This window comes from Dendrobates tinctorius, unplaced genomic scaffold (assembly GCF_039654945.1).
Source record: "Dendrobates tinctorius isolate UK_male_01 unplaced genomic scaffold, ASM3965494v1 ptg000342l, whole genome shotgun sequence".
In the NCBI taxonomy this organism is placed as follows: domain Eukaryota; kingdom Metazoa; phylum Chordata; class Amphibia; order Anura; family Dendrobatidae; genus Dendrobates; species Dendrobates tinctorius.
The window spans coordinates 5,123,099-5,137,767 of NW_027362008.1; the positions used below are offsets into that span (position 1 = coordinate 5,123,099).

General features: G+C 47.8%; 1 protein-coding gene across 1 annotated transcript in view; it reads left to right on the forward strand.

Annotated features, from left to right (window-relative positions):
* The window catches only part of LOC141074884 (receptor-type tyrosine-protein phosphatase T-like), a 336,227-nt gene that overhangs the window by 136,667 nt on the left and 184,891 nt on the right, over window positions 1–14,669 (forward strand). The window contains exon 11 of the mRNA XM_073562192.1: window positions 14,044–14,122. Within this exon, the coding sequence (XP_073418293.1) occupies window positions 14,044–14,122 (79 nt within the window). The remainder of the gene's footprint in view (window positions 1–14,043; window positions 14,123–14,669) is intronic.

Here is a 14,669-nt window from a genome sequence, read left to right on the forward strand (position 1 = left end):
GCGCTCCCAAGACTTGCAGTGCGTGGTCCTTTTTTGACACAGTTGCAGATGACATTTGCTTTGTCAAATGCAAGCTGTGTCATCAGAAAGTCAAAAGAGGGAAAAATGTCAGCAACCTCAATACCACAAATATGTGCAAACATGTGCGGACCAAGCACGTGGTGGAGTTACAGAGACACACTGAAGACGTAGGCCAACCTACAGCACCACCTACCACCTCTTCAGCTCGTGTTGTAGCTTCTTCCTCCAGCTCACACACAGCTGGTTCGGCTTCCTCACAGGATCGCCATGGAAGAACCTCTGGCACTGTTGTCCGGAGACCCTGTGACATTCCATCCACAGCACCACGTTCCCAGTCATCCTCACACTCCTAGGCCACTCTTCAGCCATCGGTAGCACAGGCATGGGAGAAAAGGCGGCCATACTTGGCAAACCATCCCCGAGCACAGGCTCTGAATGCTGGCATTGCCAAATTACTGTTCCTTGAAATGCTCTCATTCAGGCTGGTGGAGACTGACACCTTCCGGAACTTCATGGCATTGGCAGTCCCACAATACACCGTGCCCAGCCGCTTTTATTTCAGCAGGGAAGCCGTCCCTGCCCTGCAAAAGCATGTGGAGGGAAAAATTAAACATATGCTACTAAACGCCGTCAGTAGCAAGGTCCACCAGACCACCAATGTGTGGACCAGTAACCATGGACAGGCACGATACCTTTCCCTCACTGCCCATTGGGTCAATGTTGTGGAGCCGGGTACAGATCTTGAGAATGGCGCTTTACGTGTTCTGCCAACTCCAATGATTGCAGGAATCCAGTCTGTACACATTGACTCCTTATACTCCAGTTCCTCAGAATCAGCGCTGCAGGAGCCTGTTACGACCGATATGAGCACAGCCGTGGCCAAACATCAACAGGCCTTACTGAAATTAATTTCTTTGGGGAATCGAAGCCACACAGCGCAGGAGCTCTGGAATGCCATCAAGCAGGAGAGCGACATGTGGTTTCTGCCAGCGAATCTCCAGCCAGGCTTGGTAGTGTGTGACAATGGCCAAAATCTGGTGGCAGCTCTGGGCCTAGGCAACCTCACTCACATCCCATGTCTGGCACATGTGCTCAACTTGGTCGTGCAGAGCTTTCTGAGGGATTATACGGATCTTGATGCACTGCTGCACATGGTCCGCATAGAGTGCGCTCACTTGCGGCGTTCCAGCATGGCAAGATCGCGCATTGCAGCTCTGCAGCGCCGATTACGCCTTCCGGAACATCGCATCATATGTGACCTACCCACCAGGTGGAATTCAATGTTACATATGTTGGAGCGGTTGTGTGAGCAGCAGGCAGCAGTCATGGAGTACCAGCTGCATCAGGCGCAAACAAGTCGCACTGTTCGCCGGTCACACTTCAGCACCACTGAGTGGGCCTCTATGAAGGACATCTGCCTCATTTTGCGTGCCTTCGATGATTCCACGCGGATGGCGAGTGCAGATGATGCACTAGTCAGCATGACTGTCCCCCTTATCTGCCTGCTTCAAAAAACACTGCAAGCACTAAGGGAGGAGGTTTTGGAAGAGGTGGAGGATGAGGAGTCCCAAATGCCATCTGCTTCTGGACAGTCTGCGCTACGTGGTTCCTCACAAAGGCCTAGGCAGGGGACACTTTGTGAGGAGGATGGGGAGGAGTCAATGAAGGAGGAAGACCTCTCTCCAGAGGAGGGAGGTACACAATGCTCTAGTATGTACAGTGAGGGTGGGGTGATGCAGAGCAGGCAGAGATGACGCCTCAAGCAGGGGACAGCTTTTCTTGGCAAGTTGGAAGTCTGCAGCACATGGTTGATTTCATGCTGCAGTGCCTGAGAAACGACCGCCGCATCGCCCACATTCTCAACACGGCTGATTATTGGGTGTACACCCTCCAAGATCCTCGCTACCGGAACAACTTACAAAGCCTCATAACACCGTTGAACCAGGAGCCTAAAAATGCGGGAGTACCAAGACACACTGGTGCAGCCCATCATGTTCTCCATTCCACCCGAGAGCAGTGCTGCTAGTGCTTTACAAAGCAGCTCTGTGTGTCGAGGCAGTGGAGGAAGCTCGGCACAAAGAGGGAGCAGAGGCAGCGCCTCAGCACAAGGCAAGACCTGTATGGCCCAAATGTGGCAAAGTTTTGTGTGCCCGCCACAAATGTCTACACCATCACAGACGGCTCCAGTCAGCAGGAGGCAACGCTTCCGTCAGATGGTGTCAGACTACATGTCTTGCCCTGTCAGTGTACTCCCAGACGGCTCTTCCCCCTTCAAGTTTTGGGTCTCTAAGCTGGATACATGGCCAGAGCTTAGCCAGTATGCATTGGAGGTGCTGGCTTGCCCTGCTGCCAGTGTATTATGGGAACACGTCTTTAGTGCCGCAGGTGGTGTACTAACAGACCGTCGCACGCGACTATCCTCCGATAGCGTTGACCGGCTTACTTTTCTGAAAATGAACAAGGCCTGGATCTCACCAGAATTTGCCAGTCCTCTTCCAGAATAAATAATTGGTTGGCAACAGTATCCAGGTCTCCTGTTGTGTTCATGTTTCTACCACCTGAACTGTAATCCCTGGGCTTCAACACAGCCAGTTGTTGCTCAGAAGTGCCGTCTGCACAGAGAAAAACACTAGCTCATGTGTTAGTGGGGTTCAGTAACGCCAGCTGCTCCCCTGCTGTGTGTCCAGCAATGTCTTCTGCTGCCTCCACATTCACGCTACTACTGATTTCAAACTTGCTCCAACTAGGCCTCTGGCTCCACTCTGTCTCTAGTATTTCCCCTGGCCTCCAACCCCGCCAGTTGCTGCTCAGAAGTGGCGTCTGCACAATCAACACTTGTTCCTGTGTTACTGGGGTTCAGTAACGTCAGCTGAACCCCTGATGTGTGTCCGGCAATGTCTCCTGCTCTGTCCACATTCCCACTGCTAGTTGTGGGAATGTGGACAGAGCAGGAGACATTGCCGGACACACATCAGGGGTTCAGCTGACGTTACTGAACCCCAGTAACACAGGAACAAGTGATGATTGTGCAGACGCCACTTCTGAGCAGCAACTGGCGGGGTTGGAGGCCAGGGGAAATACTAGTGGGTCGCCCTCGCACACCCAGGGCTGCGGGGTACTCAGTACCGGGCCGGTGTCAAGGCGGGAATGTGTCACAGCAGCGGCGACCCGGTCCGTGGCCCTGGGTGCCCAATATCAATGGCGGTGACGTTAATGGTGTTAAAGTTTATATGAATAGTTCGTGACGCCACCCGTGGTGTTTGGCAAGTAAGATGGTAAGCCAACGCTGCATACAGATCCGCTGGGACTGATGGTGTGGTGCAGCAGAGATGGTAAAGCTCCCCACAGGTGGAGCTGTAGTCCCAGGGCAGTGTAGGTGCAATGGATGAGGAGAGGCGCAGAATGGTATGGAGGCTGGTACCCAAGTGTAGTGGTGCGGGAATAACTGGAGGACACCAGAGCATGCGGTTCCAAAGCTTTACTCACTGTTTGCAGTTCACACACCTGCCTGCCTCCGCACTGTGTTCTCCAGGTCATGGCTCCAGCCAACCTCCAGGCAGGATAGGATTCTCCCCTCCACACTCCGCCAATATGTACCTTACTGAACGACTCCTCCAATGCGCCTTTAGGTGCGAATCACTCCAGTACTTAGTTACCCTGGAATGCCTCTCTCTTGGTGTTCCTAGTCTTTACTTGTATGACAGACAGCTGTAGCCTGCTTCGGGGACTCCTCACTGCGTCCCGGCTCTCTATTCAGTTGCTGTTGTGTCCCAAGTCTATGATGGGAGCAAGGCGTTAGCGGCTCACTACTCCTCCGGTGTCTGTTGCCGGACATAAAGATCCAATCAACCTCGGGGACCGGGCCCCGGCCTTTGCGCTCTCTGGACTGGAAGGGTTCTCTATCTTTCTTCAACCAGCTTCCCACAGTCCTTCTATTCTCCTTCGTTCCGTTCTGTTCTACCTCTCTTATGGAATCTGTAGTCTCCAGTCTACGTCTCTTTCTCCTTCTCTTCCTTCCCTAGGGAGCTCGTTCCACTAAGACCAGTCCTCAGCCTCTGCTGACTGACTGCCATCCTCCGCCTTGAGCTCCTCTCAGGCTGACCTGCTGTCAGCCTGCTCTGGGACTCACCCCAGACTGACCCGAAATCCTACACCTTCCCTCTCTTTTATATCTAACTCCACCCACCTCCCCAGCACCTCTCGTGTTACGAAGCCAGGGACCACAAAAGGCACCCTATGACCTTTCCAGCAAAAAGCATGGATGGGTCCCTGCTGAACTATCCTGTGTGTGGGGTGCAGGTGTTGGAATGCGGAAAGGAGTTCCCAGCCTACCTGGATGGTGGGGCACTACACCTTAGGAGAAGGTGCAGTACCTCTGTGGTGACTGAAGCCTCAAGGGCGCCACACTAGAGACAGAGTGGAGCCAGAAGCCTAGTTGGAGCACGTTTAAAATCAGTAGTAGTCTACAACAGATATTAAACTTGATGAAATTAGGCCTCAGCCTACACCCTGATTGACCCTGGGCTTCAACATCGCCAGTTGCTGCTCGGAAGTGCTGTCCACACAGAGAAAAACACTAGCTCCTGTGTTAGTGGGGTTCAGTAACGTCAGCTGCTCCCCTGCTGTGTGGACGGCAAAGTCTCCTGCTGCCTCCACATTCACACTACATCAGATTTTCTACTTGCTCCAAGTAGGCCTCAGCCTGCTGCATGATTGATCCTGGGCTTCAAGGCAGCCAGTTGTTGCTCGGAAGTGCCGTCCGCACAGAGAAAAACACTAGCTCCTGTGTTAGTGGGGTTCAGTAACATCAGCTGCTCCCCTGCTGTGTGGACGGCAAAGTCTCCTGCTGCCTCCACATTCAAACTACTACTGATTCTTAACCGTCCTCCACTTAGGCCTCTGACTTCACTGTCATTAGTATTTCCCCTGGCCTCCAACCCCCCCAGTTGCTGCTCAGAAGTGGCGTCTGCACAATCCACACTTGTTCCTGTGTTACTGGGGCTCAGTCACGTCAGTTGATCCCCTGATGTGTGTCTGGCAATGTCTCCTGCTCTGTCCACATTCCCACTACTAGTAATGGGAATGTGGACAGAGCAGGAGACATTGCCGGACACACATTGGGGGATCAACTGACGTGACTGAGCGCCAGTAACACAGGAACAAGTGTGGATTGTGCAGACGCCACTTCTGAGCAGCAACTGGCGGGGTTGGAGGCCAGGGGAAATACTAGAGACAGTGGAGCCAGAGGCCTAAGTGGAGCACGGATACAATCAGTAGTAGTCTACAACCTATGTAAAACTTGCTGCAATTAGGCCTCAGCCTGATCCATGACTGATCCTGGGCTTCAACACAGCCAGTTGTTGCTCGGAAGTGCCGTCTGCACAGAGAGAAACACATGCTCCAGTGTTAGTGGGGTTCAGTAATGCCAGCTGCTCCCCTGCTGTGTGGACGGCAATATCTCCTGCTGCCTCCACATTCAAACTACATCACCTCTAAAACTTGCTGCAATTAGGCCTCAGCCTGCTCCATGACTGTTCCTGGGCTTCAACACAGCCAGTTGTTGCTTGGAAGTGCCGTCTGCACAGAGAGAAACACATGCTCCAGTGTTAGTGGGGTTCAGTAATGCCAGCTGCTCCCCTGCTGTGTGGACGGCAATATCTCCTGCTGCCTCCACATTCAAACTACATCACCTCTAAAACTTGCTGCAATTAGGCCTCAGCCTGCTCCATGACTGATCCTGGGCTTCAACACAGCCAGTTGTTGCTTGGAAGTGCCGTCTGCACAGAGAGAAACACATGCTACAGTGTTAGTGGGGTTCAGTAATGCCAGCTGCTCCCCTGCTGTGTGGACGTCAATGTCTTCTGCTGCCTCCACATTCACACTACTACTGATTTCAAACGTGCTCCAACTAGGCCTCTGGCTCCACTCTGTCTCTAGTATTTCCCCTGGCATCCAACCCCGCCAGTTGCTGCTCAGAAGTGGCGTCTGCAAAATCAACACTTGTTCCTGTGTTACTGGGGTTCAGTAACGTCAGCTGAACCCCTGATGTGTGTCCGGCAATGTCTCCTGCTCTGTCCTCTTTCCCACAACTAGCAGTGGGAATGTGGACAGAGCAGGAGACATTGCCGGACACACATCAGGGGTTCAGCTGACATTATTGAACCCCAGTAACACAGGAACAAGTGTTGATTGTGCAGACGCCACTTCTGAGCAGCAACTGGCGGGGTTGAAGGCCAGGAGAAATACTAGAGACAGAGTGGAGCCAGAGGCCTATTTGGAGCAAGTTTTAAATCACTAGTAGTCTACAACAGATATTAAACTTGATGAAATTAGGCCTCAGCCTACACCCTGATTGACCCTGGGCTCCAGCATCGTCAGCTGGTTCTCGGCAGTGCCTTTGGCCGAGGTGCCTCCTTCTCGGTATCCAAGTTCCAGCAATGTCTGCTGGTCCTTGGTAGTGCTTTGTAGCACAGGTACCTCCTGCTTAGTAACCGTGTTCCAGCACCGTCAGCTGGTCCATGGTTGTGCCATTGGCTCTTGTTCCTTCAGTTTCCACTCTGGGTTCCAGCACCGTCAGCTGGTTCTCAGTAGTTCCATTGACTCTTGCAGCTTCTGCTACCCATCCGGGTTCCAGCACCGTCAGCTGGTTCTCGGCAGTGTCTTTGGCACGGGTACTCCCTCCTGCCCACCCTGGTTCCAGCACGCCTCCTGTTTCCGGGTAGTGTCAAAGTTACTTTGCCACCAATACGTTGTCCTGTCGTGTTGCAGTCAGGTTAGCAGAGCCTATGGTGCCTGCAGTTTAGGTCCTTCCTATGTGGGATGCGGGTTCTGGTAATAAAGGCTGGTTCCGTAGTGCCAATAGGACAAGCACCCCCTGTAGGACTGTGGGTTTTGGTAACTGCGGCCGGCTCGCGGCCTTGCAACTTTGTTTATCATGGGTACCTTCTGCTACCCATCCGGGTTCCAGCACCATCAGCTGGTTCTCGGCAGTGCCTTTGGCCGAGGTGCCTCCTTCTCGGTATCCAAGTTCCAGCAACGTCTGCTGGTCCTTGGTAGTGCTTTGTAGCACAGGTACCTCCTGCTTAGTAACCATGTTCCAGCACTGTCAGCTGGTCCATGGTTGTGCCATTGGCTCTTGCTCCTTCAGCTGCCACTCTGGGTTCCAGCACCGTCAGCTGGTTCTCGGTAGTTCCATTGACTCTTGTAGCTTCTGCTACCCATCCGGGTTCCAGCACCGTCAGCTGGTTTTCGGCAGTGCCTTTGGCCTAGGTGCCTCCTTCTCGGTATCCGAGTTCCAGCAACATCTGCTGGTCCTTGGTAGTGCTTTCTAGCACAGGTACCTCCTGCTTAGTAACCGTGTTCCAGCACCGTCAGCTGGTCCACGGTTGTGCCATTGGCTCTTGTTCCTTGTGCTGCCCCTCCGGGTTTCAGCACAGTCAGCTGGTCCTCGCTAGTTCCATTTGCTCTTGTTCCTTCTGCTAACTATCCGGGTTCCAGTACCGTCAGCTGGTTCTCAGCAGTTCCTCAGCCTTCTTGTACCTTCTGCTACTTTTCCAAGTTCAAGCTTGTGGAAATGGTTTTTGGTTCTCACTCTGGATCTCCCTGACGACGACCCTGAAGACGACGACCCTGAAGACCACACCGAAGAAGACCAAAAAGATGACCCTGAAGAAGATGACCAAGAGGACAAAGAACATGAAGACAACCACCAAGATGCAGAACAACAAGAGACAGAAGACCAAGAAGCAGAGAAACCAAAAGCAGAAGAACATTAAGCATAAGACTAAAAATCTGAGCAAATTATATTATCTAAATTATAAGCAGAAGAAGACTAAGCAATGTATGGGGGTGAGTCCGTTCCTCCTCGTGGTGCCCCTGGAAAATGGCTGCTGCTGCAGGCCAAATAGAATGCGGACAAATCCTGTTGTAAATCTTTTGTGACACGCAGAACGGAAGGTGTAATCTTCAAACTTTTATAGATAACAACTACTGGAATGACTGTCACAAATAAGAATATGATGAAGAAGAAGAATAGGAAGAAGATGAAGAAGTAGAATATAAAGAAGAATAATAGTTGAATAAGAAGAATATGAATAATGTAAAAAAAAAAAAAGAATAATAGGAAGAAGGTGAAGAATAAGTTGATGAAAAAGATGCTGCTGCTGCTGCTGCTGAGGATCATGAAGGAGAAAGTGTGGGAGAAGTAAAAAAGAAGGTGAAGAGCATGGAAGTAGTGAAACATACATATCTGACAAAATATAAAAGAGGTTAACATAATCAATATCTTTGTAACTCCAAACGTCTTAAAAAAAAACAAATTATTCCTGCTATTCCATTTGATTGAGCTAAACCTCTATGGCTTTAATGTCTCCTCCACCTCCCCCAATACATTCTACATTATTCTTAGTTGTTTTTCTTCATGTAGAATTAACCTACAAGGAAAGAAAGGTTTTTTTTTAATTCCGATATTTCGGTCCCATTGACTTGAATGGGACTTCCGGGATCGGAATCGGCAATACCCGATACTTTTTGGATATCGGCCAATCCAATCCGATCTGATATTTCTCAATATCGGATCGTATCGCTCAACACTAGTAATAACAAAACCCTCCTAACCTTTGAGAGCTTTGTATTTTTTGACCATTTCACTTCCAGTTGTGACACTAGTCACTACTCACGGACAGGTCATGAGACAGAAGAGTCAGACATTTCGGGGTCAATACCGAGAGAGTATGTAGATAACCAAGGGAAAAGATAAAAGCGTAAGTCAGGTCTCAGTCCAGGGTCAATAACAAGAGATGGCAGATCAAAGCCAAAGGACAAGACAAAGGGTCAGGCAGCAGCAGATCAGAACTCCGAGCAACAGAATCAGGCTAACAGTCACCAGTAAGCACAAACTACGTCTGGCAAGGATAAGGGGCAGACAGCTCAGTTAAGTAGCTGGGCAATCACCAGAACACCTGGAGAAAGTCCCACATCTCACAGCCAGATTGGACAGTTGAGCTGTCAATCAAGGCACTGAGAGATCTACAAGCCCATCACAGGACTGGAGCATAGCAATCACTCCCTGACCGGAGGATGCGTTACACTGTAAGGTGGTCAAGGGCCTCGCCCTGTAAATAGTAACATTAATGTGTATTATCTGTGTGTTGTATACATGTTATGTGTGTGTGTGTTTGTGTCCACACATTAGATAGTTAGGTGTAGTATTAACAAAGGGCCACTAGATGGGGCTCTGAGCTCAACTAGTGAGAAGACTGCTTAGGGGTTAACTTTGAGGAGTGGCTAGACGAGTTTCTATACTAATGCACAAAGCATGGGCAACAAACAAGGAGAATTGGAACTACTAACACAGGAAAAGAAATATGATGTCATTGGAATCACTGAAACTTGGTGGGACAATACACATGATTGGAATACAAGACTAGAAGGATACAACTTATTTGCAAGAAACAGACTTGATAAACGAGGAGGGGGTGTCGCATTGTATGTTAGAAATGCGTATATCTGCACAGAGATTGAAGCTTCAGAGACTGGGAGTTCTGTGGAAACTGTTTGGGTAAGAATACAAGGACAGAACAATGGAAAGGACACCATTGTAGGCATTTACTACAGGCCGCCTGTGCAAGCTGAAGATATGGATGAACTCTTTATGCATCAAATGGCCAAGTTCTCCAAAAAATATGACATAGTTGTCATGGGAGATTTCAACTATCCAGACATTTGTTGGGAATCTCTCTCAGGCAAAACTAACAGGTCAAGGAAATTCTTATCCTCTCTTGCTGACAACTTTATCTTCCAAAAGGTAAAGGAGAAAACAAGGGGAACTGCTACCTTGGATCTAATCCTTATAAACAGGGAGGAAATGGTTGAGGAGGTAAAAGTGGCTGGGACCCTAGGAGGTAGCGACCATGCTATTTTAGAATTTTGGATAACTAGAGGCGGAAGACCTGTGAAGACTCAGACGTCAAGGTTAGATTTCAGAAAGGCAGATTTTAAGGGATTCAGAAAGAGAATTGGAGGGATCCAATGGCTGGATATCCTTAAAGACAAAAATGTCCAGGAAGGATGGGAAATCTTGAAAAATGAAATTCTCAAAGCACAGTTGTTAACAATTCCGAAAAGAGGGAAGAATAGGAAGCATTTAAGGAAACCAGGATGGATGAACACAGAACTTAAGCACATGCTAAAAAGGAAGCAAAAAATGTTTATAAAATGGAAAGAAGGAGGCATATCTAAAGAAGAAATAATGCTGTCTGCAGAACCTGCAAGGCACAAATCAGATTATCTAAAGCTGAAAATGAATTGAGGCTTGCAAGAGATGTCAAAAGCAATAATAAAGGATTTTGGGGATATGTCAAAAGTAAAAGAAAAGTCAAAGATGCTATAGGATTTTTACAGGATGAAAATGATGAAATGGTAAGACAGGATGTTGAGAAGGCTGAACTTTTAAATTCCTATTTTGCATCTGTTTTCTCTCAGAAAGGAAATGTAACATCAACTGTTATTCACTGTCCTATTAAGGGAATAGAAGAATCCAGGATATCTATAAACAGAAAGATAGTGAGGAAACACTTAGCTAACCTAAATGTATTCAAGTCTCCAGGTCCAGATGAATTACACCCCAGAGTACTGAAGGAGATAGCAGAAGAAATTTTTGAACCCCTCTCCATAATCTTTGAAAATTCTTGGAGAACAGGAGAAGTGCCAGAAGACTGGAGAAGAGCAAATGTTGTTCCTATCTTCAAAAAGGGGAAGAAGGTGGACCCAGGCAACTATAGGCCGGTGAGTCTGACTTCTATACCAGGAAAGATCTTTGAACAAATTATTAAACAACATGTATGTCAATACCTGGATAAGAATGAAGTGATTAAACAGAGTCAGCATGGGTTTGTAACTAATAAGTCATGTCAGACTAATTTAATTTCCTTCTATGATGGTATTACTGATTGGGTGGATCAAGGAAATGCTGTAGATATAGTATATCTTGACTTCAGCAAAGCATTTGACAAAGTCTCTCATACAATCCTTATTGAAAAAATGACTAAGTATGGAATGGACAAGGCAACTGTTAGGTGGATTCATAACTGGCTTAGTGATCGGACCCAAAGAGTGGTCGTAAATGGCTGCACATCCAGTTGGAAGAATGTCTCAAGTGGGGTACCACAGGGCTCTGTCCTGGGCCCTGTATTGTTCAACATCTTTATCAACGATTTAGATGAAGGAATTGAGGGTAAACTGATTAAATTTGCTGATGACACAAAGCTAGGAGGGATAGCTAATACTAGAGAAGAGAGAGAGAGGATTCAAAAAGAATTAAATAAACTGGAGAAGTGGGCAGCAACTAACAGAATGGTTTTTAACAGGGAGAAATGCAAAGTACTACATCTGGGCAATAAAAATGAAAAAAGCATATATAGAATGGGAGGAATAGGGCTAAGTGACAGCACATGTGAAAAAGACTTGGGTATACTAATAGATCACAGACTGAATATGAGTCAACAGTGTGATGCAGCAGCAAAAAAGGCAAATGCAATTCTAGGATGTATTAACAGAAGCATACAGTCTAGATCACGTGAAGTAATTATTTCCCTCTACTCCTCTTTGGTCAGACCTCATCTGGAATATTGTGTCCAATTTTGGGCACCACATTTTAAAAAAGACATCAACAAACTGGAGCAAGTTCAGAAAAGAGCGACCAGAATGGTGACCGGTCTGCAAACCCTGTCTTATGAGGAAAGGTTGCAGGATTTGGGAATGTTTAGTTTGCAAAAGAGAAGACTGAGAGGAGACTTAATATCTGTCTACAAATATCTAAAGGGCTGTCACATTGTAGAAGGATCAACTTTATTCTCATTTGCACAAGGAAAGACTAGAAGTAATGGGATGAAGCTGAATGGGAGGAGACACAGATTAGATATTAGAAAAAACTTTTTGACAGTTAGAGTGATCAATGAGTGGAACAGGCTGCCACGAGAAGTGGTGAGTTCTCCTTCAATGGAAGTCTTCAAACAGAGGCTGGACAGACATCTAACTGGGATGATTTAGCGAATCCTGCTTTGAGCAGGGGGTTGGACCAGATGGCCCAGGAGGTCCCTTCCAACTCTACGATTCTATGATTCTATGAGATAGTTTCTCTCCAATAAGTCAGTTGAGCTGGGGGTAGCTGAATAGGACAGGAGTGAGGAATAGCGGAGTAACTACAGCAGCAGCCAGCACATAGTGGTGCTGGAGGCCTTGCAGTCAGAGACTGGGGTCTGTAAGGCTAGAGAGACAGAAGGAGTCTCGTCGGTCAAGTCAGCTAGCAAGGAAGAGCTGAAGTGACAACCAAGCCAGTCTATTGAGTCCAGCCCGTGTCTGGAGAATTGGAAGCCAGGGAGTTCCATGGAAGAGTCCCTGTGGGAGTAGCAGCTGGAGTGCGGGAGCTTTGTGGAGGGTTCAGTGAGCTGTGAAACTAGGACACGAACAGGAGCAACAGTGCCGTATAGGGGTGAGCTGTAACGGGTAAGACGGGTACCTTCATGGGCTGAAGTCTGGCTCTGGAAGAAGGGAAGTGTTCCGTGTTCATCGTGCTCCGTGTGACGTGTCAGCTTGTCTGTGTGGTGCATTTGTGTGAAGTGAAGGAAGAAGTGACATACTGCTGTAGATGAAGATGTATTGCTGTTACCGAGTAAAGAGTCCTGTAGCCGTTGTGGACGTGCTGTGCCCTGAAGAGAATAAAGTTGAACTGTTTAAGTTGTTTCCAGCCTCGGTCTGCAGTCAATTGGGTCCCCAAAGTGGACAGCATACGGGTGATGAAACAGCCTCCAGCACAGTGAGTACTGGAGTGGCCACAGAAGCTACCCCCCGGTGGCCATGGTATTACAACACCCGAACATTATAAACTATAAGGGATGGTGGGATTTTTTAAAACTACCACTTGTCCCACAAAAATAAATCCTCAGACCTCTATCTTGACAGAGAAATCAGAGCTATAGCTTTTGGAAAAAGGGTATGGAAAAAATGAATGTGCAAAAATGAAAATTCAGATAAGGAGGAAAATAAAACCCTACTGCTGTCTTTTTCTTCCTAGTTTTATTCAAAAAATGAAAATAGGTTACAGCAGGAAGAGGTTAACAGTGCGTGCGACTCACCCCCACTATTAGTTAGCTGAGACCCAGGCTTTCTTATGGGTAGTACAATTTGTTCCTCTTTTGTCTGCTCTCTCTGGCTTCTGCTGACCGGGAATAGCACCTTTGTGTTTCTACACTAATGGGTGCAAGTACTAATACTGACCCCTGTGACCCATGCCATTTCACCATCAGATGTACTGTATTATCTCTGCATTGTGGCTTGGGGAGATCAACCAAAGAACTCTTATATATATATATGATTGGCTGACGCAAGAAAATAGCCCCACCACCACGTGTCTTCTCTGACAATCAAAAAACTCTCAAATATGATTGGCTAAGGCCGGAGAGTGACCCCACCATCACATGTCCTCTGTGACAATCAAAAAACTCTGATATGATTGGCTAAAGCAGGAGGATAGCCCCACCACCACTTGTTCTCTCTTAGATATGAATGGTTAAGTCAGGAGAGTGACCCACCATCACTTGCCATCTCCAACAGCCGAAGAACACTCGGATGTGATTGGTTAAGGACATATGTATATCCCGACCACCATCTACCCTCTCTGACAACCAGGAAATGCTCCGGTATTCCTAGACAATGTAATGACTATAGACCTCCACCAATTGTCATCTCCGACAACAAAAGAGCGATCGGATATGATTAAAATGACAGCTGGAGAATAAACCCCCCATAACATCCACCTTGTCTACTAAACAAAAAACACTCAGATATGCTTGGCTGCCCAAATCCCATAACCCAAAAATGCTTGGACATGATTGACTGACAAAAAGGGAAAAACCTTCCCTAAAAACCTAACGTCTGAGGGAGACATGTCTGAAGGTTGTGTATGAGATCTAGTGGTAAAGGATCCTGTAGAGCTGACAGTCTGTTTTTTTTTTTTCATTTCAGATCCTCCTGATCCAAAGTTTGAGAAAAAGGATATCACGGTACAACTTCACCCGGTGCCAGATGTCCGTGGACCGATCAGGTGAGAAGCAGCAGCACAAGCTAAACCAATATTAATGACTCATGGTCTAAGGTGTCCTGGCCATTATGTGACAGCAGTAAAGGAAAGCTGTCAATCACTAGATTGAGGGGCAGAACTCTAAAAACCCCCATACACATTAGACTATAGCGGCCAAACCTGATGATATTAGTGGGATCCACTGAGAATCTAAGATTGGAGATGGGTGGACTCCTGGATGTTCGGGTTTGACCGAATAGTTACAAAAAGTTTGGTTTCGGGTTGTAGAATAGTACCTGGATCTGAACCCGGACTCCATTCAGTTGATTGGAGGGCCCGAACATCCAGCGTTTGCCATGCTGTCATGGTCATGCCAGCGCAGCAAGCACCACTTCTGATCGGCAGTGAAATCATCACCACCAGTCACAGTCCCAGTTCCCATGTTATCAAATGACAGTGTGAGCGTGCAGGTGTGATTGGAGGTATAAAGGTGTCACTGGTCCCATCAGCTGACACCCTCCAGTCACTGATGTCAGCTGATGGGACTACTGCTCCCATCAGCTGATCCCTG